The following is a 26698-nucleotide window of genomic DNA, read 5'->3' as shown; positions in this document are numbered from 1 at the left end:
TGGTCTGGTCTAAGCCTGGGGTAGGTTATCAGGAGAGTGTCTAGAGGACCGGCTGGGTGTGTCTCGGGCAGAGTTCCAGAACTAGGATTTCCCTCAGGGGAGCACTGGGTAGAGATGGAGGAAGCAGCCAGTCTGAGGTTGTTCTCCCTGTGAGTTTCTGGGGTCCAACTAGTGAAGGCCAAGCTGATGGGAGGACCCTACACCCTCTTGGGAAAGCTGAGTAGTTCAAGATCCAGTCTCAATACATGATCATTCCATCTGACACAGTGGCAGCATCCCTGGGCTGGAGCTAGAATCTCCTTAAGAGACATTTTGGATCTGCTTCACAAAGTCTGATGACACTCAAAGCCCCAAAGCCCTTCGTCAGAAAACAAAGCTGTAGGAAGTTTAGTCTGGATGATTTAGGGGCAGAGTTCAAGCTCATGATGAAGGGGTAGTTGAACAGCTGGAATCTCTCCGGGCAGCTGTGGGCTGGGGGGGCTCTGGCCTTGTCACTGCCTCCACTCGTGTTTCTCCATCAATTGGCTCTTCGAGGGAATGCAAAGCTCCTGCCGGGTTTCAGAAGGGAGATGCTGAGTTATCTGCCACTCCCTGGGGCTGGGCCAGAGGAGGCTGGCTTGCAGTGAGCAACACACCCTGAGGGGAAAGACTGACGGGAACTCCAAAGACAAGTTCCAGGTTTGGTAACAGCATTTCTCAAACATGTGACAAGGCAGGTAGAGGATCTCAGAATCACAGGAGGTCAGATTTGAACATCATGATCACTTGGCCCGAGCCACTCACTCAGCAGGCAAGGGCCCAGAAAGGTTAAGTAACCTGCCCAAGGTCACAGAGCTAGTTAGAGCAAATGCAGAACTATGACCCAGGGCCTCCTGACTCCAAAGCCTGGATTTTTTTTCCCTTCCTCCCTTGCCTCATCACCTCTCTCCTATGTTACCAGGTGTGGGCCTGGGCACACAGCAGATAGTTTGTGTAGTTTCTCCTTCTCTGTTCCAACATTAGTGTGTCTGGTGTTCCCTTTCTCTGCTTTACCATCCTCTTGGATCCTGGGTCTCGTTTCAGGGATGCGGGGCCTTCTCCATCTCCCAGCCCTCCTGGCATCCCTGGCCTTGCTCCAGTCTGCAGAGTCCGCCGCAAGTGGTAAGTATCTCCCGGCATTAGTTTCCTAGCGCAGCTGTAACAAGTTACAGCAAACTGGGTGGCTTAAAACAACAGAGACGTACTCTCATGGTTCAGGGGCCAGAAGTGTGAAATCAAGGTGCCAGCAGGGCCCTGCTCCCTCTGAAGCCTGGAGGGAAGGACTCCTCCTTGCGTCTTCCTCGCTTCTGGAGGTTCCCGGCACTTGGCATTCCTTAGCTCGTAGCTGCATCACTGCAGCCGCTGCCTCCATCTCCACACGGCCTCCTCCCCTGTGGGTGTCTCTGTGTGTCCCCTCCTCTTCTTGCAAGGACCCCAGTAATTGGATTTAGGGCCCACCAGAATCCAGAATGACCTCATCCTGACTTAACTACTCACATCTGCAAAGACCCTGGTTCCAGATAAGGTCACAGCCTGAGGTTGTGGGTGCCATGAATATGGGGGGACACCGTTCAACCCATTACCTCCCCGTTTGGAGCATGTGTCCTGCCCCTGCTCCAGACCTTGATACGAGTGAAAACAGGAATCCCACCTCTGCCCTCCCACCGTCCCCTTCCCTACTTCAGGGCCCTGGTGATTAGCTAAGTTCTTTGATGGACTTGCTTAAGGGCTGTGGGACCATCTCACCAGGAGCCAGAAAAATCCCCTCAGCCCAGTAGCTGAGCTGACCTGAGCAGGCACACTCCTTACACCCGTCACTGTGTGTTCTCGAGGAATTGGGAAGGGCAATCTTGGCATCTTATTGAAGACCAGAGAGCATGATTCTCATTCCGTGCTTTTTTTTTTTGCTCTTGAACATTGGGACTGTCATGAAAGTTTCCTAATCCTGATCTTCTGCCTTCTCAGGCACATGGGGGTGGGGGTAATGGCTGAGAAAGAAGGAGACGGAGGCAGAGGGCATCTCAAAGGTTCTGTGTTTGCTATCCCGCTCCCTGCTTCTCCCCCTCCAAGCAAAGCTGGCCAGAGCTGCTGCCATCTCTGATGCTGTGAGTCAAGCCAAGATCCAAGTCAACAAGGCCTTTCTGGATTCCCGGACCAGGTAGGTGAGGCACACGTGCATGTGCGCACGCGCGCGCGCACACACACACACACACACACACACACACACAACTCCCTTCCCAGGCTTCCTGCAGGTCCAGGCGAGCCCTGACAAACCAAGGAGATAAAGCTGTTGTCTAACTTGCCCTTCCCTCACCCACGTATGTGGCAAGTCGGAGCAATAGCCCGCAACTCCTAAAATCCTCAGCCTTGAGAGAACAGCTAATCTAATTCTATAAGAAGGACTTTCTTCCTTGTGGCCCAATGCTTCCTTGGGTCATGTATTCCGGAGTCTCAGAAAGCCTCTAGGTAGTTCTTCACTCATTCAACTGATATTGACTGACCACTGACTTACGTTCCTGAGACCTGGATTCTTAGGCGGGTGACTTTCTCAGGAAAGCCGTAAGGGAGTGAGGGCAGAGGAGAAGTCAAAGGAAGAAGCAAGCAAACAAGCAAGGGTGGGGTTTATGGAGCAGTCTGGCCTCAGCCTGACTCCACATGGGATCTGGGGTGTAAGCTGCACCTGGGTCTGTCCTACCTGGGAGCAACATCTGTCAGACATGGCTGCAGGATTGGGCGGGGGGAGGTGAAGCGTGCCTGTGTCACTCCCAGGCACTTCCAGGCAAAGCAGCTCCAATTGCCTAAAAGCAATTACCCGAGAAGGTCCCAGGTGTGAGCCTCTAGCAGTTGCCCGGCAGCAGCTGGGGTTGAGCACAGCAGCCCTACAGAAGGGTCCCTGGGCTGAGGGCACCAGAGAGTCAGCACCATCCAGCCACGCGGAGGTGCTGGGATTCCTGCAAAAAAACAATATAGGCTGGTCCCTGCCCTCGGGAAGCCCACGTTCTAGTGAGAGAGGTGGATGTGAAACAAGCGTTACCATGGTACTGAGCAGATACCTGCCTCCCTTTACACCAGACCTGTGGCTTCATTCCTCCTTTGCCCTTGAATGAACTCTCAAGCAGCCCCATAACTTTGTTGGTGCCTTTTAGATGAGATGTGCTCTGGTCACGTCCAGTCCCAGGAATATTATCATTTCAGGAATTAGAATGGCAGCATCAGGACTTAAAGCTTCTCCCCTCCCTCAGCTCAGGCCTGTGGTGAGGAGGGGCACAGTCCCCTGCTTCTCTCTTCCCTGGACTTTCCTCCACCCCAGCCCAAGTTTCTGACTCCTTCCGGGTTCAGCTGGGGGAAGGAGGAGTGATCAGGAGAGCGAGATCTTACCCGCCTGGACAACTCAGTCCCCCCAGGGGCCACAAGTTCTTTCTCTCCCGGTGCTTTTCTGGTCCCTCAGCGATTCCACTGCCAACCCCAGGACCCGCCTAAGCCCCTGGCCAGCTGCTTACAGCTCTGACCCTCACCCCTCTCAACACCCTCCTGGGCCAGGTCCCTTTTGAAGACGAAAACCTTTGTCCCGCTGATGAAGGATGTGCGGTTTTGTGCCCAGAGCTGCCCCTCTGCTGTTAGGCACCCAGCTCGAGCCATCAGTTCTTTCCTTCAGGCTTGTAGGCAGGTGTCGAACACCAGCCAAGACTTCAGGACACACAGTCAAGCCCTTCTCTTAAGGGATCCTCTCACAGCCCGTGTCCCTAGAATTAATGCCAAGGGGAAGTCCCATGATGGGGGGTCGGGAAATGCCTGGTATCTCAGAGACCATCTCCAAGTGAAAAATCTCTCTCTCTCCTTAACTTCACCTCTAAGGTGGGCAATAGACTAAAAGCCACAAAATAGAACTTTCCGTAATGATGGAAATGTTCTGTATCTGTACCATTCAACAAATACAGTAGCCACTGGTTGCATGTGGCTCTTAGACACTTGAAATATGGCTGGTGCAACTGAGGGAATGGATTTTAAATTTTATTTAAATTTAATGAATTTCAATTTCAATTTCAATAGCCACCTGTGGCTAGTGGTTACCAGATGGGCCATGCTGTCTCTTGCAACAGCAGTGAAAAAGCAGTATGGCTTGTTCTCTTGGGTTCTTTTTTATCGAGGAGAGGAGGGAGTAGGGAATTGGGAGGCGGTTCAGGCGGCTTGGTGATTAGAGCCCAATCTTCAGAGAATCCTTGTGCCCGCCCCACTTGACCTGGGTAGCCCCTGATGCTTAGACACTGTGGCCTCTAATACTTTAAGGTAATGACCTGCGTAGTGACCAGCCAGGTGTTATAGTCAGTGAATTTCACCCAAAGCAGGGTTGGCTTTCGTGAGAATTCAGGCCACTTCCAATAGTTCAGTCTTAGAGCCATAGGCATCTCAGAGATCATCTCATAGAAGCTCTCATCTCATCCATGAGGAAACTGAGGCACCATGAAGGGTTTGAAAGTTCTCACAGTTGGATTTTTCTGATACCACCTAGCCCTCAGTCTTCTCTGTATTATCACAAACTTCTTAGTAGAAGGGTTTCTGGTTTCTCATTTTACATGTGGGAAATTAAGGAATAAAAATGCTGGACATCTTGCTTATGGTATGGGCAGCAGTAGGCTGGATGCTAAGGCCCAGTGCCAACCTGTGCCACATCTAAACAAACTTCACACTAACTCTAGGCCAGATGCGATTAAGGATGTTTTCATGGGCAGAACCGAAGGCCCATAAGCATCTTATTCCTAGAATCATCGGCCCATGTATCTCAATGAGATGCCAGCTCTATGTCAGGGGGTCCCAAGTCTAAATCAGCAAGTCCTGGGACCTGCGTATTTTTAGGATTCCCACAGTAGTAACCAGCCCAGCCACAACCCTCTGATTTGGATTCAGGAACCACTCACATCCATCCACTTGCCTCCCCCCAGGACCATACCTAAGAAAGCTTAAAGCCACATCGTAGCTTCTTCCTCCCAGAGGAGACTTTCCAGAGGTATTAAAAGAAATGAAGAAAAGGTCCTGAGAGCACAGGCAGTGCTTGTCTCCCTTGTGTTGCCCACCCCCCACCCTCCGCTCCTCCCTATGGGCACACCACCTCGCTCCCCTCGGGTGGGCCATCAGCCCCTGCTATTGGATGGGGGTCAAGGGGCCTGGGCATCACTCTCCCATTGCCCTCCACTGTAGGCTGAAGATGGCCATGAGCTCCGAGGCGCCCACCCCCCGGCAGCTCTCAGCATACCTCAAGCACGCCAAAGGCCAGACGCGCATGGCCATCCGTTTCGGGCAGGTGTGGGAGGAGTCCTTAAAGAGCCTGTGGCAGAGCATGTCCTTGACCAACGTCACAGGTACGGAAAAAACCACTCGGCCCAGCAAGGTCACACTGTGAACTCCTACTGAGGGGACATTAGTGCTCTCTGTAAATTGCCATCTGTAAGGTCACCACGTGAAGGAAGTGCTAGTCAATAACCATGGGCTCCCTGTCTCAAACCACGGTGTTGCCACTTCTGTCAGTGGAGAGAACATCTAAGCCACCTGTGACAGGGGGGTTTACTGGGATTATGGCACAGGAAATGAGATTCCCATCCTGTTCTGGGTATCTCAGAGCTGAAACAATGAACTGATGGCTTGGCCATGATCTCCTTCAACCCCTCCCCACCCAACCAAATGTCACAGGTTCTGGGGGCCAAGAAGGAAGGCATTTGGTCCTGACAGGAGGAAGAAGCTATAGGTTCTCCCTGGAAAAACATCAAGTGGGGAGAAGATAACTGGTCTCGGACTTGGGAAAATTCCCAAGCTCCAAAAGAAGGAAATTGGGACAAGGTAGGGAGAAGCAGGAAGCACGCTGGCCTCTGAGACTCAGGAGGTGCTGGGGCTGGAACTCCGGGCCTGCTGACTTTCACAGAAGGTTCCCCTAAAGAACCCCCATGGAGCCAAATCCCCTTGCCTCCCCTTCCTTGCAGACACCAGGATGGGCATGGACTGCCGAGGAAGTTGGCAGTTCTCTCCGCCGTGCCTGCATCACACCCTCTGTGCCTAATGCCCCCCCCACTCTGTTACTCCTCCCAAGACCACCCTGCCCCTCACTTAAAAATTACCCATCACTGCCCTGCAGCTTTTCTATATAGATTCCTGTTTGCTCAGTACTTTAGATGTCAGCAAAACTTTAGAAGGAAAGCAATCTATCAACTAACTCATACTAACAAGTGCTTAAGCCCCCAAGGGTGTTTTCATTCCAAAGGAGAAATGTGTTCAAATGAAACAGGCAAAGAATGGCCAGCAATTCTGGGGACATTTGCAGTTACTTACTAGTTGTGTGGCCGTGGGCAATTCTCTTGGGCACTGTGGTCTCAGTTTGTTCTCAGTAAAATGGGAATAAAAACTCTTACCTAATGAGCTGTCAGGATTAAATGGAAAACAAACAAACAAACAAACAAACAAACAAAAACCAGCTGAGACAAGCTTACCTAGAATATAGAAAGTATTCAAAAAAATGTAAGGTCACCCCTGGTTTCAGCTTCCTGCCTCCCTCCAGCCCCTCAGGAAGAACTCAGCCTTTTTGGGGTTCCTTCTGTTTCAGACCCAAGCCTGGACTTGGCTTCTCTCTATGGAGAGGTGGGCTGTGGGGCCGCCCCTGCCGTGGTGAAATGCCAGAAGAAAAGCCCTTACCGCACCATTACCGGGGACTGTAATAACAGGTGACTGCGCAGGGTGGGGATGGGCGGGGGAGACGCCCCCAGCACCTGCCCAGCCCACCTGCCCCGCCCGGCCAGGGCCTTGTCGCTTGGACATTCCTCGCAGGACTCCCACCTCCTTACCCTCCTGGATCGAGTCCTCACCCTCCCCAACTTCCCCACTTGCCTTCTAAAGGTCACGCGTCTCCAGGCGTCCCCCGTGAGGCGGCGGCATCTCGCTGGAGGCAGCGCCTTTCCCCGGCGGCGCCCCGGGGCCTGCAGCGAGTGGGGCCACTCCGAAACCGCACGTGCGAGGCACCGCCTCCCGTCCCCTCTCCCTCGGGCAGAGCCGCTCGTCCTTCCCGTGGGACCCTGTGCTTTGGAACCCCAAGGCCCATCGGGGCTCCCCGGAGAAGCCAACCCCGAGGCGGAAGCGCCGAGGCTGAGGGAGGGTCTTGCTCGGTTGCAGGAGGAACCCCGCGCTGGGCGCCGCCAACCGGGCGCTGGCGCGCTGGCTGCCGGCGGACTACGAGGACGGGCTTTCCCTCCCCTTCGGGTGGACGCCCGGGAAGACGCGGAACGGCTACCTTCTCCCGCTGGTGAGGGCGGGATGGGGGCGAAGGATGGGAGTCAGAGGGAAGGCAGTGCATACCCAAACACACCCGGGAAGAAGAACAAATAGACGAGAGGACTGAGGGATGGGCGATGGAGCAGGAAGGAGAGGAGACATGTTCCCCCAAACGCCACTAGAGGGCAGCAGAGCTCTGAGCCTGGAACCCAGCCACGTGGTGGTCGCATCCCAGCTGCCCGCAGGCCAGATACCCTGGGGTCCCCAGACAGATGGGCTCCCTGCCCCATCCTGCTCTCACTTATCCTTCCCCGGCCCCTGGAGTGCATCAGCTGTTGTTTGCCTGAAGGTCCTATCTGTTGGCCTCATCTGAGCTGGCAGCCCTCACCTCTTGGTCACCTGGCACCCCCTTGGCTCTGCTTCAGAGGGAGCCTGTCTCTGTTTTCCCTTTCTATGGTGAAAAGTGCACTGGCCTTGGAAGTCATATGGAGCTGGGTTCAATCCCACGTCTACCCCCTGGTAGCTGCAGGACCTTAGAGAACTGACTTCACTTCTCTAGGACCCATTCTTCTCATCTACAAAATGGGGGATGCCACCCACCTCAAAAGCTTGTCCTGGGAATTAAATGTTCGTGTTCTATCGTAGGTACTCAGGAGACTGTCGTTGATTCGTATCCTCAAAGCACCTTTTCATCCAGTCCTCCCCTTCTCTCTCCACCTGTAGGCCCGAGAGGTATCCAATCAGGTTGTCGGCTATCTGAAAGAGGAGGGTGTCCTGGATCAAAACAGGTCCCTACTCTTCATGCAGTGGGGTCAAATTGTGGACCATGACATGGATTTTGCCCCTGACACCGAGTTGGGGAGTAGCGAGTACTCCAAGGCCCAGTGTGAAGAGCGCTGTATCCGGGGAGACAACTGTTTCCCAATCATGGTAGGTTTTGGTGGGATGCCCCTGGACAAGCCCCTTGCCCACCCTGATGTAGCAGACGCTTCCAGCTCATCAGCCAGGATCTCTTGATAGATTTTGAATCTCCCCAGGCCATTTAATCACTCATCCATATATTCAGTGTCAGGAGAGCACTAAACACTGGGGATCCAAAGGTGAATAAGACACTGTTCCTGTCTTCAAGGTCTAAGGGCTGTGTGGGGAATGGACTTACCACTAATGAGAAAATCGGGAAACTCTGGGGAGGATGGTATAAGTCCCCAGCCGGGCAGCCTCGGCATCACCTGGGGGCTTATTAGAAATGCGACTCTCAAGCCCCACCCCAGACATTCAGAAACAGAATCTACATTTTACCCAGATCTCCTCCAGATTCATCTTACACACAGAAAAGTTTGTGGAATGTTGATCTAGGTCATCCTGGGGTCTAGAAGGCTACCCTAGAAGGAGCTAAAGCTCGATGGATGAGTCCATGATGAGCCCACAGGGATTTGCAGGAGTTTCCAGCAGGGAGAGGAACTTGCAATGTGCACCTTTTCTTATTATTCATGGATTTCATAGCTAGGGAGTCATTTATCCCTTCAAACCAAAAAGCAAGACTACGTGCTGTGGTGGAAAGAACATGGGCTGTGGGGTGAGGCCAATCTGTATCTGAATCCCACTTCTTTCCCTCCTGGTTTGTAAGTCCTTGGAAAAGTTACTCAACCTTTCTGGGCCTCAGTTTTCTCACCTGTAAAATGGGATTGAATTGTCTACCTTACAAGATTTTGTGAGGACCAAAGTGAAATAAAGTATGCATAATGCCTGGCTCTTAGTAGGTCCAAAATAAGTAAACAGTAGCTGTTAGTAACAGTAACTATTAACAAACCCTTTCCCATCCCATGTCCTACGTCCCTGTCCAGGGATTTCAGGACTCCCTCCCCACCAAAAATTCAGAGCCCTCGCAGTGATAGACTTAATGATTCCCCTCAGCCCTAATACACAGCGGGATGTGATGAACTTCAGGGTGTTGTGAGCACAGGATACGTGGCGTCAGCAGGAGGCATCTGGGGTCAGTGTCTCCCACCAGGGTCCCAAGAGGGTGCCATCAGCATCTTTGCCAGATGCATTGAGACTCACCCCAGGGATTGGGTTTCAGGGCCCAGTTACCCACCCCCAATCCCTCCGCAGTTCCCACCCAAAGACCCCAAGATGAAGACTCAAGGAAAGTGCATGCCTTTCTTCCGAGCTGGGTTCGTCTGCCCCACTCCGCCCTACCAGTCCCTGGCCCGACAGCAGATCAACGCTCTGACCTCCTTCCTGGACGCCAGCTTCATGTATGGCTCCGAGCCGAGCCTGGCCAACCGCCTGCGCAACCTCAGCAGCCCCCTGGGCCTTATGGCCATCAACCAGGAGGTCTCGGACCACGGGCTGCCCTACCTGCCCTTCGACAGCAAGAAGCCCAGTCCCTGTGAGTTCATCAACACTACTGCAAAGGTGCCCTGCTTCCTGGCAGGTGAGTCCAGTCCAGACAGAGGGGCCTGAGGACCAGGGGACTCTCGTGGGGACTGAGAGCAGAGGCAGGCCAGAAAAGCTTCACAGGGCCACTAGGCAGTTTCCAGGGAGGCTTTACCACCGTTCCTTTCTCAGCGTCTTTTTGCAAAAATGCACACCAAGCTACCACTGCCCCTGGCACTGGCCCAGGACTGGCAGAAGGGCCCAGATGAATACAGAATCTAAGAACATGTGTTCACTGCAGAAAATTTAAGGAAGTCCAGAAAAACACAAAGAAAATGAAAATAAAAACCACACACCATTCTACAGCCCACTGCTAATCACCATTAACATTTTAATATATATCTTTTCAGTATTTTTTCTATCATATAGTTCTATTTTTTTTACATAATTGGAATCATACTATAAATAATGCTCTATAGCCTGATGTTTTCACTTATATCCCATATCATTAAATATTCCTTTACAGCATGATTTTAAACAGCTGCCTGGTATTACGTGTTGTATTACCATAATTTATTTTATCAACCCTATTTGGGGACATTTGGGTTATTTCTCCTTTTTCTGATTTTTTTTTTTTGAGGTAGCACATATCCTTGTCTATAAATCTTTGTGCTCATTTTTTAATGAATGTATTAAGATAATTTCCTAGAGGAGGAATTTCTAGATTATTTTTTCTGCATATTTTTAAGGCTTTTTATTAACTTGGCACAAAGCCCCAAATCCACACAGCCTCTGCATGATCAAAGTCCTCCCAATTCTGTTCATTTCAGGGGATTTTTCCCCCCAGTCCTCTCTGACTTTGGCTTCCGGAGGCTGCCTCTCCTCAAGTACCCACTCTCTCTGGACAACGAGGCCCCTCTCCGCCATGCCCACCTTGACCTGGTGGAAGCCAGCTGTAGGCCAGGATCTCTTGACTGAACTCTTGGGTTCTATGTCCATGTATGCCCCACATCAATCCAGAAGCAAAACCTTCCCTGTTTTTTACAAAAATATCCACTAAAACCAAATATTGTTTGCATTTTTAATAGACTTTCCTGAAGGTTAGAGGACACAGGGAGAAGTCGCCTTATGAAATACATAATCTTCCACCATTTCACTGACTCCCTCTCCCATCCTTACCCCTCTCCCCCTCCCTCCCAGACAGAGCCTCATTTCCAGATTCTTCTCCCTTTATTACAGAGCAATTATGCCCTGCCCAGGCTCCTGCTCTCAAATAGGCATTCCTAAAACCTTCAAATTTGCTCCACAAAATAAAGAGCCCTTCATTTATTTGTCCTGCCCTTCTTAGAAGGCAGTCAGGATTATAGTTAGCGAAGTCTTATTTTTTAATATGTCACCTGTAATCCTTACTTGTGAGGTAAGCCTTATTGTTCCCATTTTCACAGATCAAGAGACAGGCTCAGAAATGTTAAGTAACTTGCCCAAGGTCACAGAGCTAAAAAGCGGTGGAGCCGGGGTTCACACCTATGATTTGCAACCATCTCACCCCACCTCCCATCCTGTTCTACCGACTTCCCTTAAGTTAACTGGAAGGGCAGACTTGGAAGAGGGTCCCTTTGGGGCCCCTCATTCTTTCTGCAGTTACTGCAAGGAGAATCTGCCCTCTTGCCTTCTGGGCTTTCAGGTGATTCCCGAGCCTCAGAGCAACTCCTGCTGGCCACGTCCCACACCCTCTTTCTCCGAGAGCATAACCGGCTGGCCAGAAAACTAAAGAGACTCAACCCTCAGTGGGATGGAGAACAGCTCTACCAGGAAGCCCGGAAAATCCTGGGAGCCTTCGTGCAGGTACAGAGGGACAGGAGAGCTGCCTTGCATCCTGGCTGCTTCCTGCTCTGGGCTCAGAGCTGCTTCTCTCCCCTCGTCTCATTCTTTTGTTTCTTCAGTTTTTCTATCCCAAAATAAACCCCCGGATTCCGGGCCTCAGACCAGGGTCCGTGCATTGGTCACTTCCTTGTGCCTGCCCTAGTCCCATCATTGGGACCATTCCGGGCCTGTCGCATAGCGGTTATTTTGGTTATTTTTATTTGATTCTCTTCCTTTTATAATTCTCCACACTTAAACCACATGTCATGGGCATACTCAAATGATGTTGGTTGACTGACTATCTAGGTTGATATGTTAATATTAACTATACATATATTTAAGCATTTTTTTTATTTAAATGTAGAGAGAGGTCCTTTGCACCCTTTATCCAGTCTCCTCCAGGGCTACCTTCTTGCGTAATTATAGTATAAACATCTCCAGCAGTAAGATTTCTGGGTCCAAAATTTTTTTAAAATAAATGTTGAGTTCTGGGGATTTTGAGAAAAAATAAATGTAAATGTCTCTTTTTGATGGTTAAAAATATGTGAATTTAAAGATATATATTTTTTTGCCATGGGCTTCTGGTTACAGAACAGAGAAAAAGAATTTACTCCATCTTGTTCTGCAACCAGGAACCTATCGCAAAAACGTATATATTATTTGTAGGAAATCATCCAACAGAATAAAAATGTCAGCCTAGAGATTGTCTGAGTTAAGGTTCTTTGGAATACAAGGAAAAGGAAAACCATTCAAGCTACTTCAGATGTTCAATGTTGGTTTCAAACCTAAAGATGCGTCAAATAGAAGATGACAAGGGTTTCTCCTGAAACCCCAAGGCAGGGAGTGTGGTTGGGCCTCATCAGGGATGAGAGCCAGAGACAGAGTCATCTGGAATTAGGGCACTTACTCTCACTTGGTCTCTTCCTCCTCTCTGCCCCTCTCTCCACTTCTCCCTCATTCTCCACTCCTTCTGCAGATAGGTTATCTCTGCTTTTCTGTGCATGGTAGAAAACGACCAGGGAGGCGGGGCAAGATGGCGGACTGGTGAGCTGTATGTTTTAGTTACTCCTCCAGGAAAGTAGGTAGTAAGCCAGGAACTGCGTGGACTGGACACTACAGAGCAATCTGACTTTGGGCATACTTCATACAACACTCATGAAAACGTGGAACTGCTGAGATCAGCGAAATCTGTAAGTTTTTGCGGCCAGGGGACCCGCGCCACTCCCTGCCAGGCTCAGTCCCGTGGGAGGAGGGGCTGTCAGCTCCGGGAAGGAGAAGGGAGAACTGCAGTGGCAGCCCTTATTGGAAACTCATTCTACTGATCCAAACTCCAACCATAGATAGACTGAGACCAGACACCAGAGAACCTGAGAGCAGCCAGCCCAGCACAGAGGAGACAGGCATAGAAAAAAAACAACACGAAAAACTCCAAAATAAAAGCGGAGGATTTTTGGAGTTCTGGTGAACATAGAAAGGGGAAGGGCAGAGCTCAGGCCCTGAGGCGCATATGCAAATCCTGAAGAAAAGCTGATCTCTCTGCCCTGTGGACCTTTCCTTAATGGCCCTGGTTGCTTTGTCTCTTAGCATTTCAATAATCCATTAGATCTCTGAGGAGGGCCCTTTTGTTTTTGTTTTTGTTTTTGTTTTTTTTTGTTGTTTTTTTTTTAATCCTTTTTTCTTTTTCTAAAACAATTACTCTAAGAAGCCCAATACAGAAAGCTTCAAAGACTTGCAATTTGGGCAGGTCAAGTCAAGAGCAGAACTAAGAGAGCTCTGAGACAAAAGGCAATAATCCAGTGGCTGAGAAAATTCACAAACACCACAACTTCCCAAGAAAAGGGGGGTGTCCGCTCACAGCCATCATCCTGGTGGACAGGAAACACTCCTGCCCATTGCCAGCCCCATAGCCCAGAGCTGCCCCAGACAACCCAGTGTGACGGAAGTGCTTCAAATAACAGGCACACACCACAAAACTGGGCGTGGACATTAGCCTTCCCTGCAACCTCAGCTGATTGTCCCAGAGTTGGGAAGGTGGAGCAGTGTGAATTAACAAAGCCCCATTCAGCCATCATTTCAGCAGACTGGGAGCCTCCCTACACAGCCCAGCAGCCCAGAACTGCCCTGGGGGGACGGCACTCACCTGTGACATAGCACAGTCATCCCTCAACAGAGGACCCGGGGTGCACGGCCTGGAAGAGGGGCCCACTTGCAAGTCTCAGGAGCCATACGCCAATACCAAGGACTTGTGGGTCAGTGGCAGAGACAAACTGTGGCAGGACTGAACTGAAGGATTAGAGTATTGCAGCAGCTTTAAAACTCTAGGACCACCAGGGAGATTTGATTGTTAGGGCCACCCCCCCTCCCCGACTGCCCAGAAACACGCCCCATATACAGGGCAGGCAACACCAACTACACACGCAAGCTTGGTACACCAATTGGACCCCACAAGACTCACTCCCCCACTCACCAAAAAGGCTAAGCAGGGGAGAACTGGCTTGTGGAGAACAGGTGGCTCGTGGACGCCACCTGCTGGTTAGTTAGAGAAAGTGTACTCCACGAAGCTGTAGATCTGATAAATTAGAGATAAGGACTTCAATTGGTCTACAAATCCTCAAAGAACCCTATCAAGTTCAGCAAATGCCACGAGGCCAAAAACAACACAAAATTATAAAGCATATGAAAAAACCAGACGATATGGATAACCCAAGCCCAAGCACCCAAATCAAAAGACCAGAAGAGACACAGCACCTAGAGCAGCTACTCAAAGAACTAAAGATGAACAATGAGACCATAGTATGGGATACAAAGGAAATCAAGAAGACCCTAGAAGAGCATAAAGAAGACATTGCAAGACTAAATAAAAAAATGGATGATCTTATGGAAATTAAAGAAACTGTTGACCAAATTAAAAAGATTCTGGACACTCACAGTACAAGACTAGAGGAAGTTGAACAACGAATCAGTGACCTCGAAGATGACAGAATGGAAAATGAAAGCATAAAAGAAAGAATGGGGAAAAAAATTGAAAAAATCGAAACGGACCTCAGGGATATGATAGATAATATGAAATGTCCGAATATAAGACTCATTGGTGTCCCAGAAGGGGAAGAAAAGGGTAAAGGTCTAGGAAGAGTATTCAAAGAAATTGTTGGGGAAAACTTCCCAAATCTTCTAAACAACGTAAATACACAAATCATAAATGCTCAGCGAACTCCAAATAGAATAAATCCAAATAAACCCACTCCGAGACATATACTGATCACACTGTCAAACACAGAAGAGAAGGAGCAAGTTCTGAAAGCAGCAAGAGAAAAGCAATTCACCACATACAAAGGAAACAGCATAAGACTAAGTAGTGACTACTCAGCAGCCACCATGGAGGCAAGAAGGCAGTGGCACGATATATTTAAAATTCTGAGTGAGAAAAATTTCCAGCCAAGAATACTTTATCCAGCAAAGCTCTCCTTCAAATTTGAGGGAGAGCTTAAATTTTTCACAGACAAACAAATGCTGAGAGAATTTGCTAACAAGAGACCTGCCCTACTGGAGATACTAAAGAGAGCCCTACAGACAGAGAAACAAAGAAAGGACAGAGAGACTTGGAGAAAGGTTCAGTACTAAAGAGATTCGGTATGGGTACAATAAAGGATATTAATAGAGAGAGGGGGAAAAATATGACAAACATAAACCAAAGGATAAGATGGCTGATTCACGAAATGCCTTCACGGTTATAACGCTGAATGTAAATGGATTAAACTCCCCAATTAAAAGATATAGATTCGCAGAATGGATCAAAAAAAAATGAACCATCAATATGTCGCATACGAGAGACTCATCTTAGACACAGGGACACAAAGAAACTGAAAGTGAAAGGATGGAAAAAAATATTTCATGCAAGCTACAGCCAAAAGAAAGCAGGTGTAGCAATATTAATCTCAGATAAAATAGACTTCAAATGCAGGGATGTTTTGAGAGACAAAGAAGGCCACTACATACTAATAAAAGGGGCAATTCAACAAGAAGAAATAACAATCGTAAATGTCTATGCACCCAATCAAGGTGCCACAAAATACATGAGAGAAACACTGGCAAAGCTAAAGGAAGCAATTGATGTTTCCACAATAATTGTGGGAGACTTCAACACATCACTCTCTCCTATAGATAGATCAACCAGACAGAAGACCAATAAGGAAATTGAAAACCTAAACAATCTGATAAATGAATTAGATTTAACAGACATATACAGGACATTACATCCCAAATCACCAGGATACACATACTTTTCTAGTGCTCACGGAACTTTCTCCAGAATAGATCATATGCTGGGACATAAAACAAGCCTCAATAAATTTAAAAAGATTGAAATTATTCAAAGCACGTTCTCTGACCACAATGGAATACAATTAGAAGTCAATAACCATCAGAGACTTAGAAAATTCACAAATACCTGGAGGTTAAACAACACACTCCTAAACAATCAGTGGGTTAAAGAAGAAATAGCAAGAGAAATTGCTAAATATATACAGACAAATGAGAATGAGAACACAACATACCAAAACCTATGGGATGCAGCAAAAGCAGTGCTGAGGGGGAAATTTATAGCACTAAACGCATATATTAAAAAGGAAGAAAGAGCCAAAATCAAAGAACTAATGGATCAACTGAAGAAGCTAGAAAATGAACAGCAAACCAATCCTAAACCAAGTAGAAGAAAAGAAATAACAAGGATTAAAGCAGAAATAAATGACATAGAGAACAAAAAAACAATAGAGAGGATAAATATCACCAAAAGTTGGTTCTTTGAGAAGATCAACAAGATTGACAAGCCCCTAGCTAGACTGACAAAATCAAAAAGAGAGAAGACCCATATAAACAAAATAATGAATGAAAAAGGGGACATAACTGCAGATCCTGAAGAAATTAAAAAAATTATAAGAGGATACTATGAACAACTGTATGGCAACAGACTGGATAATGTAGAGGAAATGGACAATTTCCTGGAAACATATGAACAACCTAGACTGACCAGAGAAGAAATAGAAGACCTCAACCAACCCATCACAAGCAAAGAGATCCAATCAGTCATCAAAAATCTTCCCACAAATAAATGCCCAGGGCCAGATGGCTTCACAGGCAAATTCTACCAAACTTTCCAGAAAGAACTGACACCAATCTTACTCAAATTCTTTCAAAACATTGAAGAAAATGGAACACTACCTAACTCATTTTATGAAGCTAACATCAATCTAATACCAAAACCAGGCAAAGATGCTACAAAAAAGGAAAACTACCGGCCAATCACCCTAATGAATATAGATGCAAAAATCCTCAACAAAATACTTGCAAATCGAATCCAAAGACACATTAAAAAAATCATACACCATGACCAAGTGGGGTTCATTCCAGGCATGCAAGGATGGTTCAACATAAGAAAATCAATCAATGTGTTACAACACATTAACAAGTCAAAAGGGAAAAATCAATTGATTATCTCAATAGATGCTGAAAAAGCATTTGACAAAATCCAACATCCATTTTTGATAAAAACACTTCAAAAGGTAGGAATTGAAGGAAACTTCCTCAACATGATAAAGAGCATATATGAAAAACCCACAGCCAGCACAGTACTCAATGGTGAGAGACTGAAAGCCTTCCCTCTAAGATCAGGAACAAGACAAGGATGCCCGCTGTCACCACTGTTATTCAACATTGTGCTGGAAGTGCTAGCCAGGGCAATCTGGCAAGACAAAGAAATAAAAGGCATCCAAATTGGAAAAGAAGAAGTAAAACTGTCATTGTTTGCAGATGATATGATCTTATATCTAGAAAACCCTGAGAAATCGACGATACAGCTACTAGAGCTAATAAACAAATTTAGCAAAGTAGCGGGATACAAGATTAATACACATAAGTCAGTAATGTTTCTATATGCTAGAAATGAACAAACTGAAGAGACACTCAAGAAAAAGATACCATTTTCACTAGCAACTAAAAAAATCAAGTACCTAGGAATAAACTTAACCAAAGATGTAAAAGACCTATACAAAGAAAACTACATAACTCTACTAAAAGAAATAGAAGGGGACCTTAAAAGATGGAAAAATATTCCATGTTCATGGATAGGAAGGCTAAATGTCATTAAGATGTCAATTCTACCCAAACTCATCTACAGATTCAATGCAATCCCAATCAAAATTCCAACAACCTACTTTGCAGACTTGGAAAAGCTAGTTAGCAAATTTATTTGGAAAGGGAAGATGCCTCGAATTGCTAAAGACACTCTAAAAAAGAAAAACGAAGTGGGAGGACTTACACTCCCTGACTTTGAAGCTTATTATAAAGCCACAGTTGTCAAAACAGCATGGTACTGGCACAAAGATAGACATATAGATCAATGGAATCGAATTGAGAATTCAGAGATAGACCCTCAGATCTATGGCCGACTGATCTTTGATAAGGCCCCCAAAGTCACTGAACTGAGTCATAATGGTCTTTTCAACAAATGGGGCTGGGAGAGTTGGATATCCATATCCAAAAGAATGAAAGAAAACCCCTACCTCACCCCGTACACAAAAATATACTCAAAATGGACCAAAGATCTCAATATAAAAGAAAGTACCATAAAACTCCTAGAAGATAATGTAGGAAAACATCTTCAAGACCTTGTATTAGGCGGCCACTTCCTAGACTTTACACCCAAAGCACAAGCAACAAAAGAGAAAATAGATAAATGGGAACTCCTCAAGCTTAGAAGTTTCTGCACCTCAAAGGAATTTCTCAAAAAGGTAAAGAGGCAGCCAACTCAAAGGGAAAAAATTTTTGGAAACCATGTATCTGACAAAAGACTGATATCTTGCATATATAAAGAAATCCTACAACTCAATGACAATAGTACAGACAGCCCAACTATAAAATGGGCAAAAGATATGAAAAGACAGTTCTCTGAAGAGCAAATACAAATGGCCAAGAAACACATGAAAAAATGTTCAGCTTCACTAGCTATTAGAGAGATGCAAATTAAGACCACAATGAGATACCATCTAACACCGGTTAGAATGGCTGCCATTAAACAAACAGGAAACTACAAATGTTGGAGGGGATGTGGAGAAATTGGAACTCTTATTCATTGTTGGTGGGACTGTATAATGGTTCAGCCACTCTGGAAGTCAGTCTGGCAGTTCCTTAGAAAACTAGATATAGAGTTACCATTCGATCCAGCGATTGCACTTCTTGGTATATACCCGGAAGATCGGAAAGCAGTGACACGAACAGATATTTGCACGCCAATGTTCATAGCAGCATTATTCACAATTGCCAAGAGATGGAAACAACCCAAATGTCCTTCAACAGATGAGTGGATAAATAAAATGTGGTATATACACACGATGGAATACTACGCGGCAGTAAGAAGGAACGATCTCGTGAAACATATGACAACATGGATGAACCTTGAAGACATAATGCTGAGCGAAATAAGCCAGGCACAAAAAGAGAAATATTATATGCTACCACTAATGTGAACTTTGAAAAATGTAAAACAAATGGTTTATAATGTAGAATGTAGGGGAACTAGCAGTAGAGAGCAATTAAGGAAGGGGGAACAATAATCCAAGAAGAACAGATAAGCTATTTAATGTTCTGGGGATGCCCAGGAATGACTATGGTCTGTTAATTTCTGATGGATATAGTAGGAACAAGTTCACAGAAATGTTGCTATATTATGTAACTTTCTTGGGGTAAAGTAGGAACATGTTGGAAGTTAAGCAGTTATCTTAGGTTAGTTGTCTTTTTCTTACTCCCTTGTTATGGTCTCTTTAAAATGTTCTTTTATTGTATGTTTGTTTTCTTTTTAACTTTTTTTTTCATACAGTTGATTTAAAAAAGAAGGGAAAGTTAAAAAAAAAAAAGAAAGAAAGAAAAAACAAGGAAAAAAAAAGATGTAGTGCCCCCTTGAGGAGCCTGTGGAGAATGCAGGGGTATTCACCTACCCCACCTCCATGGTTGCTAACATGACCACAGACATAGGGGACTGGTGGTTTGATGGGTTGAACCCTCTACCATAGGTTTTACCCTTGGGAAGACGGTTGCTGCAAAGGAGAGGCTAGGCCTCCCTATGGTTGTGCCTAAGAGCCTCCTCCCGAATGCCTCTTTGTTGCTCAGATGTGGCCCTCTCTCTCTGGCTAAGCCAACTTGAAAGGTGAAATCACTGCCCTCCCCCCTACGTGGGATCAGACACCCAGAGGAGTGAATCTCCCTGGCAACGTGGAATATGACTCCCGGGGAGGAATTTAGACCCGGCATCATGGGACGGAGAACATCTTCTTGACCAAAAGGGGGATGTGAAAGGAAATGAAATAAGCTTCAGTGGCAGAGAGATTCCAAAAGGAGCCGAGAGATCACTCTGGTGGGCACTCTTACGCACACTTTAGACAACCCTTTTTAGGTTCTAAAGAATTGGAGTAGCTGGTGGTGGATACCTGAAACTATCAAACTACAACCCAGAACCCATGAATCTCAAAGACAGTTGTATAAAAATGTAGCTTATGAGGGGTGACAATGGGATTGGGAAAGCCATAAGGACCACACTCCACTTTGTCTAGTTTATGGTTGGATGAGTAGAAAAATAGGGGAAGGAAACAAACAGACAAAGGTACCCAGTGTTCTTTTTTACTTCAACTGCTCTTTTTCACTCTAATTATTATTCTTGTTATTTTTGTGTGTGTGCTAATGAAGGTGTCAGGGATTGATTTAGGTGATGAATGTACAACTATGTAATGGTACTGTGAACAATCGAAAGTACGATTTGTTTTGTATGACTGCGTGGTATGTGAATATATCTCAATAAAATGAAGATAAAAAAAAAAAAAGAAAAGAAAAGAAAAGAAAATGACCACCATGTCCCTTCAGATCAAGCACCATCAAAAACAATCTATCTCAATGCCTGCTTAGGTCTGGAGGGGTTGGGGAAAATGAGGAGTGACCACTAATAGGTACAGGGCTTCTTTTGCAGAGTGAGGAACATGTTCTAGAATTGATTGTGGAGTTTGCACAACTCTGGGAAATATCAAAAATCAGAGACTTGTACACTTTAAATGGATCAATTGTGTGGCGTGTGAATTATATCTAAATCAAGCTGTTGAAGCATAAAAACAAAACGACCACAAAAACCAACCTAGAATAGATATGTCCCAAAATCTGAATTCCTGAAAGAGAGACTCTGACTGACCGACCGTCTTGTGCCACAGCGAGGCCGATCCACCGTGACCAGAGGCAGGATTTTATCTCTTGCTGTGTCACACAGCCGGAGGATCAGATCACCTGCTCAGAGAATGACATCCCCACAGTTCATCCTGCTGAACAAATGGAAATAACCTGAGCGTGAAACAATACGAGAACAATAGAACATTGTGCATGTTTAAAATGACAGTTGTGAAAGCTAGGCAGAAATGTGAGGAATGGTTAAGTGGAAAAAAGCGAAGGCAAAATTATGCATTCTCTAGGTTTATGACTATAAAAAATATATACATCACATAGACAAAAATTAGAAAGAATGAAAATTAATATATTTTGTTATGTGGTGGCATATTTCTTTCTTTCTTTTTCTTTTTTTTTAAATTTTCCTATTCGTATTAGTTTGTTGTTTTGAGTAAAACACCACCAGAAGCTGAGCTTTCCATCTGCAGCATTTCCTTCAGAAGCAGATTGGATGAACTTCTCCCAGTTATTCCGTGAATCACTCCTTTAGTTCATCATTCCTCTTGCTGAGGCCTCTGGAGAAAAGCCTAATAACATGGTATCGATATGTTAAAATGACACCCAAGGACTGTCACTTTAGCATCAAGGTCATGAACTGAGAGCAAAGATGGCAAAGAGAGTACATCTCAAGTGCCAAATCCAAATGACAGATTAGTAGCATCTCTGTTGAAACAAATCGGGAGAGATCAGCAGAAAGAACGTCACGCTCAATTAGCAATGTCTGCCGTGTCACAGGAAGCGGGAACTGGGCACATATGCTATATCCTTGCCATCCTGGGTTTTTGATTGCTCATACCTCTTGGGCACAGCTCCTCACCAGCCTCCTTCTGCAGAGGTTTGAGCCTTCTGATGTCCTTTCCCCACAACTTGTTTTTCTCCCTCCAGATTATCACCTTTAGAGACTACCTGCCCATTGTGCTGGGTGATGAGATGCAGAAGTGGATCCCTCTGTACCAAGGCTACAGTGAATCTGTGGATCCTCGAATTTCCAATGTCTTTACCTTTGCCTTTTGCTTTGGCCACTTAGAGGTCCCCCCTGCTGTGTTCCGCCTTGATGAGAATTACCAGCCATGGGGTCCAGAGCCTGAACTCCCCCTGCACGCCCTCTTCTTCAACACCTGGAGGATGGTCAAAGATGGTATGTCCTTTGGGGGAAGTGCTGTCACCTGGCTTTCCCACACTGCAGCCTGCTCGTAGGGAAACCTGGTTTGGAAGCCAGGCTCCATGCATTTTCTGTGCAACTTTGGGCAAGTGAATTGACCTCAGCTTCCTCGACTGTAAAACTGGGACAATAATGGTACCTACCTCACCAGGGTGTCCAAAAAATTAAGTGAGATACACATGCAGGGCACCTACGATTGATCCTGACTCACAGAGGTGGTCAATAAATGTTACTTATTATTCTTTCCTCCTTCTCATTTCTAGAGTGCCAGGAATTTCCCTACCTCTTTTCTTCCATGCCTTGGGCTTCTCTGACCTTTATAGAAAGAATTCATGAGTTTAGAAAATAAATTTCTCTTTTCTGCTCTGTTCTAGGGCCTTCCACTTCCATTCGGTGCCAACCCTGTGCTGTGCTATATTGAAACTGGCTTTACTTGAGGCCTGACAGAGCCATTTCCTAAAGATTTATGCTACCTCTTCCTTAGGCTGCAGTGTTCCACAGGGGAACATCTGGAAGAAGGAGCTGACTTCATGAACTTGAAAAAGTTCCTGAAGCTTTTATTCACAACATCATAACCTGAATGCCCCTTTCTGCCACGCCCAAGGCAGGTGGGCTGGACGCTCTCTCCCCTGGGTGCACCCTGCGGGCTGCATCGTGCTCTTCGCTCCCTGTTTCCAGCCTGAGATGTTATGTCAGCGCCAGAAAACACCTGGAGGAGGGAAGGGGCAACAATGGGAGATGTCCCCACCCACCCCCATCCCCAAGATGGCCTCTGGGTCTCCCTTGCAGGTGGAATTGACCCTCTGGTGCGGGGTCTGCTGGCCAAGAAGTCCAAGTTGATGATTCAGAATAAAATGATGACGGGAGAGCTGCGCAACAAGCTTTTCCAGCCCACTCACAAGATCCACGGCTTTGACCTGGCTGCCGTCAACATACAGCGCTGCCGGGACCACGGGCAGCCTGGTGAGTGGCCTGGAGTCGGGCCTGCTCTGGCCTGGGGAACTTTTAGCTACTTTCTGGAGACTCTGCTGTAACCCTGAGGATCTGATCAGTTCTAAAACTGAAGGCAAAGAGGCCAACTTGTGAAAACTCACTTTGCTTGTCTGTGAAATGGAGTTTTCCCTTTCCCTAATGCAGATACAAAAGAATATATGTTACTCTCCCAGAGCACTCCTCAAATGAACAAGAGATCAACAACTAAATTGTAAAACCAATTTAAAAGCCCAGAAAAGATTAAGAAAAGGAGAATAGAAAGAAAGAAATGACTGTTGGACCTTTCTTTTGTACTCAGGAAAGGCAGTTTAATGTAGAAAGTAAGAGCCAGACTGCTTGAGTTCAGCTCCCAGCGGTGCCATTTAGTAGTTGTCTAACCTCGGGTAACTTACTTAACATCCCTGATCTTCAGTTTATAGTATCTGTACAGTACTTAGATGGTGTCTGGACCCATAATAAGCCCCACATAGCCTAGCTCTCTCGGGACTGAAGTGCCAAAGATATAGAACAGTGGATCACTACTCCCCTGCCCAAAAGACTGGGAACTCAGACTTTCTGGGGCTGATGGAGCAAGAGTGGGTGTGTCCCCAAGGGGGGACATGTGGGCAGGAAGCCCCTGGGATGAGACATCCTTGGCCTTCCAACCCTAGGGTACAACTCCTGGAGAGGCTTCTGTGACCTCTCGCAGCCCCAGACAAAGGAGGAGCTGGGTGCTGTGCTGCAGAACCCAAAGCTGGCCGAGAAGTTACTGGAGCTCTACAGGACCCCTGCCAACATTGACATTTGGATGGGGGGCATTGCTGAGCCCCTGGTTTCAGGGGGCCGGGTAGGTCCTCTCCTGGCCTGCCTTCTGGGGAAGCAGTTCCAGCAGACCCGCGATGGAGACAGGCAAGTGTGACCTCAGCCAGAGGGGCCGGGAGGGAGCTCCTTCCCAGAAGGGGTGTCCCAACGGCCTGCGGGAGGGGGGGCTAACTCCAGACCTCAGCAGGGGAGGGGCTTTTTTATGATCCCAGTGACCTCCTTCCTCACTGGTCTCAACATCCCCTGAGTGGTGCCTACCCCTCTGTCTTCCTGAGATCGGGAGGAGGGTCATCCTCTGTTGGTTTGTAATCACCAGTCTCCCCAACAAGCAGCCCACAGGGTGGAATCCAGGCCGCCTCCCACCAAATCAACACCAGGTCAACAAGAGGCTGGCAGGCTGGAGAGGGGCCAGCTGCTGGGCTGATTGGAGAGACCCTGCTTCTGTCTCTGCAGGTTCTGGTGGGAGAACCCTGGGGTCTTCACCAAGAAGCAGCGAGACTCCCTGAAGAGAGTGTCCTTCTCACGCCTCGTCTGTGACAACACTCACATCACCAAGGTCCCCCGGAACCCATTCCAGGCCAACAGCTTCCCCCAAGACTTTGTGGACTGCTCAGCCATTGACGAGCTGGACCTCTCGCCCTGGGGCGCAGAGGAGAACTAAGAGCCTGGGGCTCCACAGCCTCCCACACTGTGAAGCCTGTCTGGTCCATCATGCCATTTCAAGCAAGTTAAAAAACCCAGTCCCTTAGGGGGCCTCACCCCCATCCTGGCCCTTCCTTCCAGCCGGCTTTCTCTATCCTCGCCAGATGGACACCTCGCTCAAGTCCACGTGCAGCCACCTCAGCCTTTCCAGCTGTGCACCCTCCCTCCCGCTGCTGCCACCTCCCTCTCCTCTGCCTGTGGAGATCCCTCTTTCTGGCAAGACTCAGGCCTCGGAGATGCCCTTCTGGTGTAGCTTGCAGGATGGAACCCGTCCTGTGCCCTGAGCAAGCCTTGCCTAGGGATGTGGCCTTTGCACCCTATCTTCTTTCCTGTCCTCTCAAACTAGACTGTAAGCTCCTTGAGCCAGGGACTTTTCATCCCGCTTCTGAGTCCTGCTTGCCCCCAGCCCCTCCTGCTGGCCCCCAGCATGGTGCTTTGCACACAGTAAGTGCTCAATAAACACTTGCTAATTGACTAAACCACATTGTGCCCTTCTGGAAGTCAGTAACCGGATGTTTACAGTGCAGACGAGGCTTACCACTAAGAAGTCATGTGCATGGTCTCTGCAGGGGGAGGGGTCGTGGTTTGGTGGGATTTCAAATTGCCCTCAAAGAAAGGGAGAAGGCAAGGGGCTTCTGGGAAAAGCAGCAGTGGCCTTGGAGAAGCAAGAGAGGGGATTTCAGGTGGTGTTGCCCCAGGATAAAACAGGGAGGAAAACTTAGTCTGGATTTCCCTATGGCTAATATTAATTTCCCTTGTAGTCGCCCTTCTGGGAAATACCCTCTTCTTCATGTGCAGTCCATAGAGCCCACAAGGTCTTTTGTAGGGGCTGCTCCAGAATATTCCTCATGTTGATGTCCAATTCATAGTTGTATGCTTTTCTTTTAAAATGACTCCCTGGGTGAGCTCGGCTTGACTGCAGGGTGGGGGCGGGAGGCCAGCCATCCTGGGAAGAGCCCGGGAGCCGGGAGTCCTGGGCTGCAGTCCTGGCCCTGGCACCCACTTCTCCACGGCCTCCGGTAAGCCTCAGCCTCTTTGAGCACCCCTCTCCTCATCACTGAAATGGGGACGGGCAGTGTTTATTCTGCTGCTCACCACGGGGAGATCCTCACCTTCCCTGGGGCCCCTGTGGTCAGCCTGCACATGACAGACATCCAGCAGGGGTGTCCCTTCCCCCAGGAGGAAAGAAGGGAGGGACAGAAGGAGGGAATCCACCACTGACACAGGGGCCAGGCACCTTCCCCTGCTCAGCTATCTACTGTCCCTGCCACATGGGGTCTCCTGCTCTGAAGGCCTCGGAACCACTGTGCCAGGCAGCAGCAATGCAGATCCAGAGGCCCCAGCACCTGGGGAGGGCCTGCCTTCCGCCACACCTCTGCCCTTCTGCTCCCCTGGACTGTGAGCCTCTCGAGGGCAGGACAGCTTTCTGTCCCCTCTGTCCCCTCTGGTTCCCAGCACGTGGCACAGGCCTGGCATGTGATAAGCATGAGGAAAATGTTTTCCAAAGCAATGAATAAATGCAGGGGCTTGGTGATCGCAGTTCCTCTGCTCCTGGCTGGTGTGAGTGGAAGGGGGGAGGAGGGTCTGCTCAGCTTGTGGCTTCTAGGTACTGGCTGCCCTCTACCTAGGGATCCACTAGAGGAGGGCTGCCGAAGCCCTCACCCCCGTCTGAGAAGACACCGAGTCCCCAAGGCAGCGACCACATAGGTTCAAGGTTCAGGGCCCAGAGTGAGCCTCCCGCTGAGCCTCCTGCCCCACCGCAGACACAGACAGACCACAGAGCCCCATCAGTGGTGCTTTTTATCATACATCTCAAGCACAAACAAGTATGGAAGGGCCAGTGGGTTCCAATTCCTCCCCAGGCCAGCATCTGTGAATATCTTAGGAAGGAGGAGGGGAGGCCACGGATGGACCCAGCTGGCCTGGCTGGACCCGTAATACGAGGGCCACTCACAGACCAACCGCTGATGACTCGGGCCTCTGGGGTTCACGAGTTCACCTGCCCTAGCAGGACCCTGTCCCAGTGCAAGCTCCACAAGGGCACACTGTCTGTCTTCCTCACCTCTGAACGTATCCCGTGCCCCGAATGGTGCCTGGCTCATAATAGGTGCTCAATAAACAAAGAACTAGAGGACACAAACAGACCCTCTAAGAAGCCATGACAGCTGTCATTTGCAAGAAAGAAAACCCAGGCTTAGTGAGGCCGAGTTTGCCCAAGGTCACACAGCTAGTAAGCCCCAGAGTCAGGATTTGAACCCAAGCAGTGGTTCCTGA

The 26698-nt window shown here is 47.9% G+C and overlaps 1 protein-coding gene across 2 annotated transcripts; it reads left to right on the top strand.

The window, feature by feature from the left end:
- The first annotated feature begins 1064 nt into the window (after nt 1-1064).
- Nucleotides 1065-24764, top strand: LPO (lactoperoxidase). 2 transcript variants are annotated; one of them, XM_037809096.1, is made up of 12 exons: nt 1065-1140; nt 2089-2176; nt 5215-5375; nt 6608-6725; nt 7171-7300; nt 7993-8199; nt 9382-9706; nt 11333-11493; nt 21652-21904; nt 22718-22891; nt 23572-23809; nt 24176-24764. In XM_037809096.1, exons 1-12 carry the CDS (start codon nt 1065-1067, stop codon nt 24381-24383), a joined length of 2139 nt encoding a protein of 712 aa, XP_037665024.1. In that variant the 3' UTR covers nt 24384-24764. The 2 variants fall into 2 exon arrangements, with proteins under 2 accessions (XP_037665024.1, XP_037665025.1); XM_037809097.1 differs by lacking the exons at nt 2089-2176; nt 5215-5375.
- Nucleotides 24765-26698: the final 1934 nt, after the last annotated feature.

Source organism: Choloepus didactylus, chromosome 18, assembly GCF_015220235.1.
Source record: "Choloepus didactylus isolate mChoDid1 chromosome 18, mChoDid1.pri, whole genome shotgun sequence".
Lineage (NCBI taxonomy): Eukaryota > Metazoa > Chordata > Mammalia > Pilosa > Megalonychidae > Choloepus > Choloepus didactylus.
Note: the sequence above shows the minus strand (reverse complement) of the source record. Positions and strands in the feature narration are given on the sequence as shown.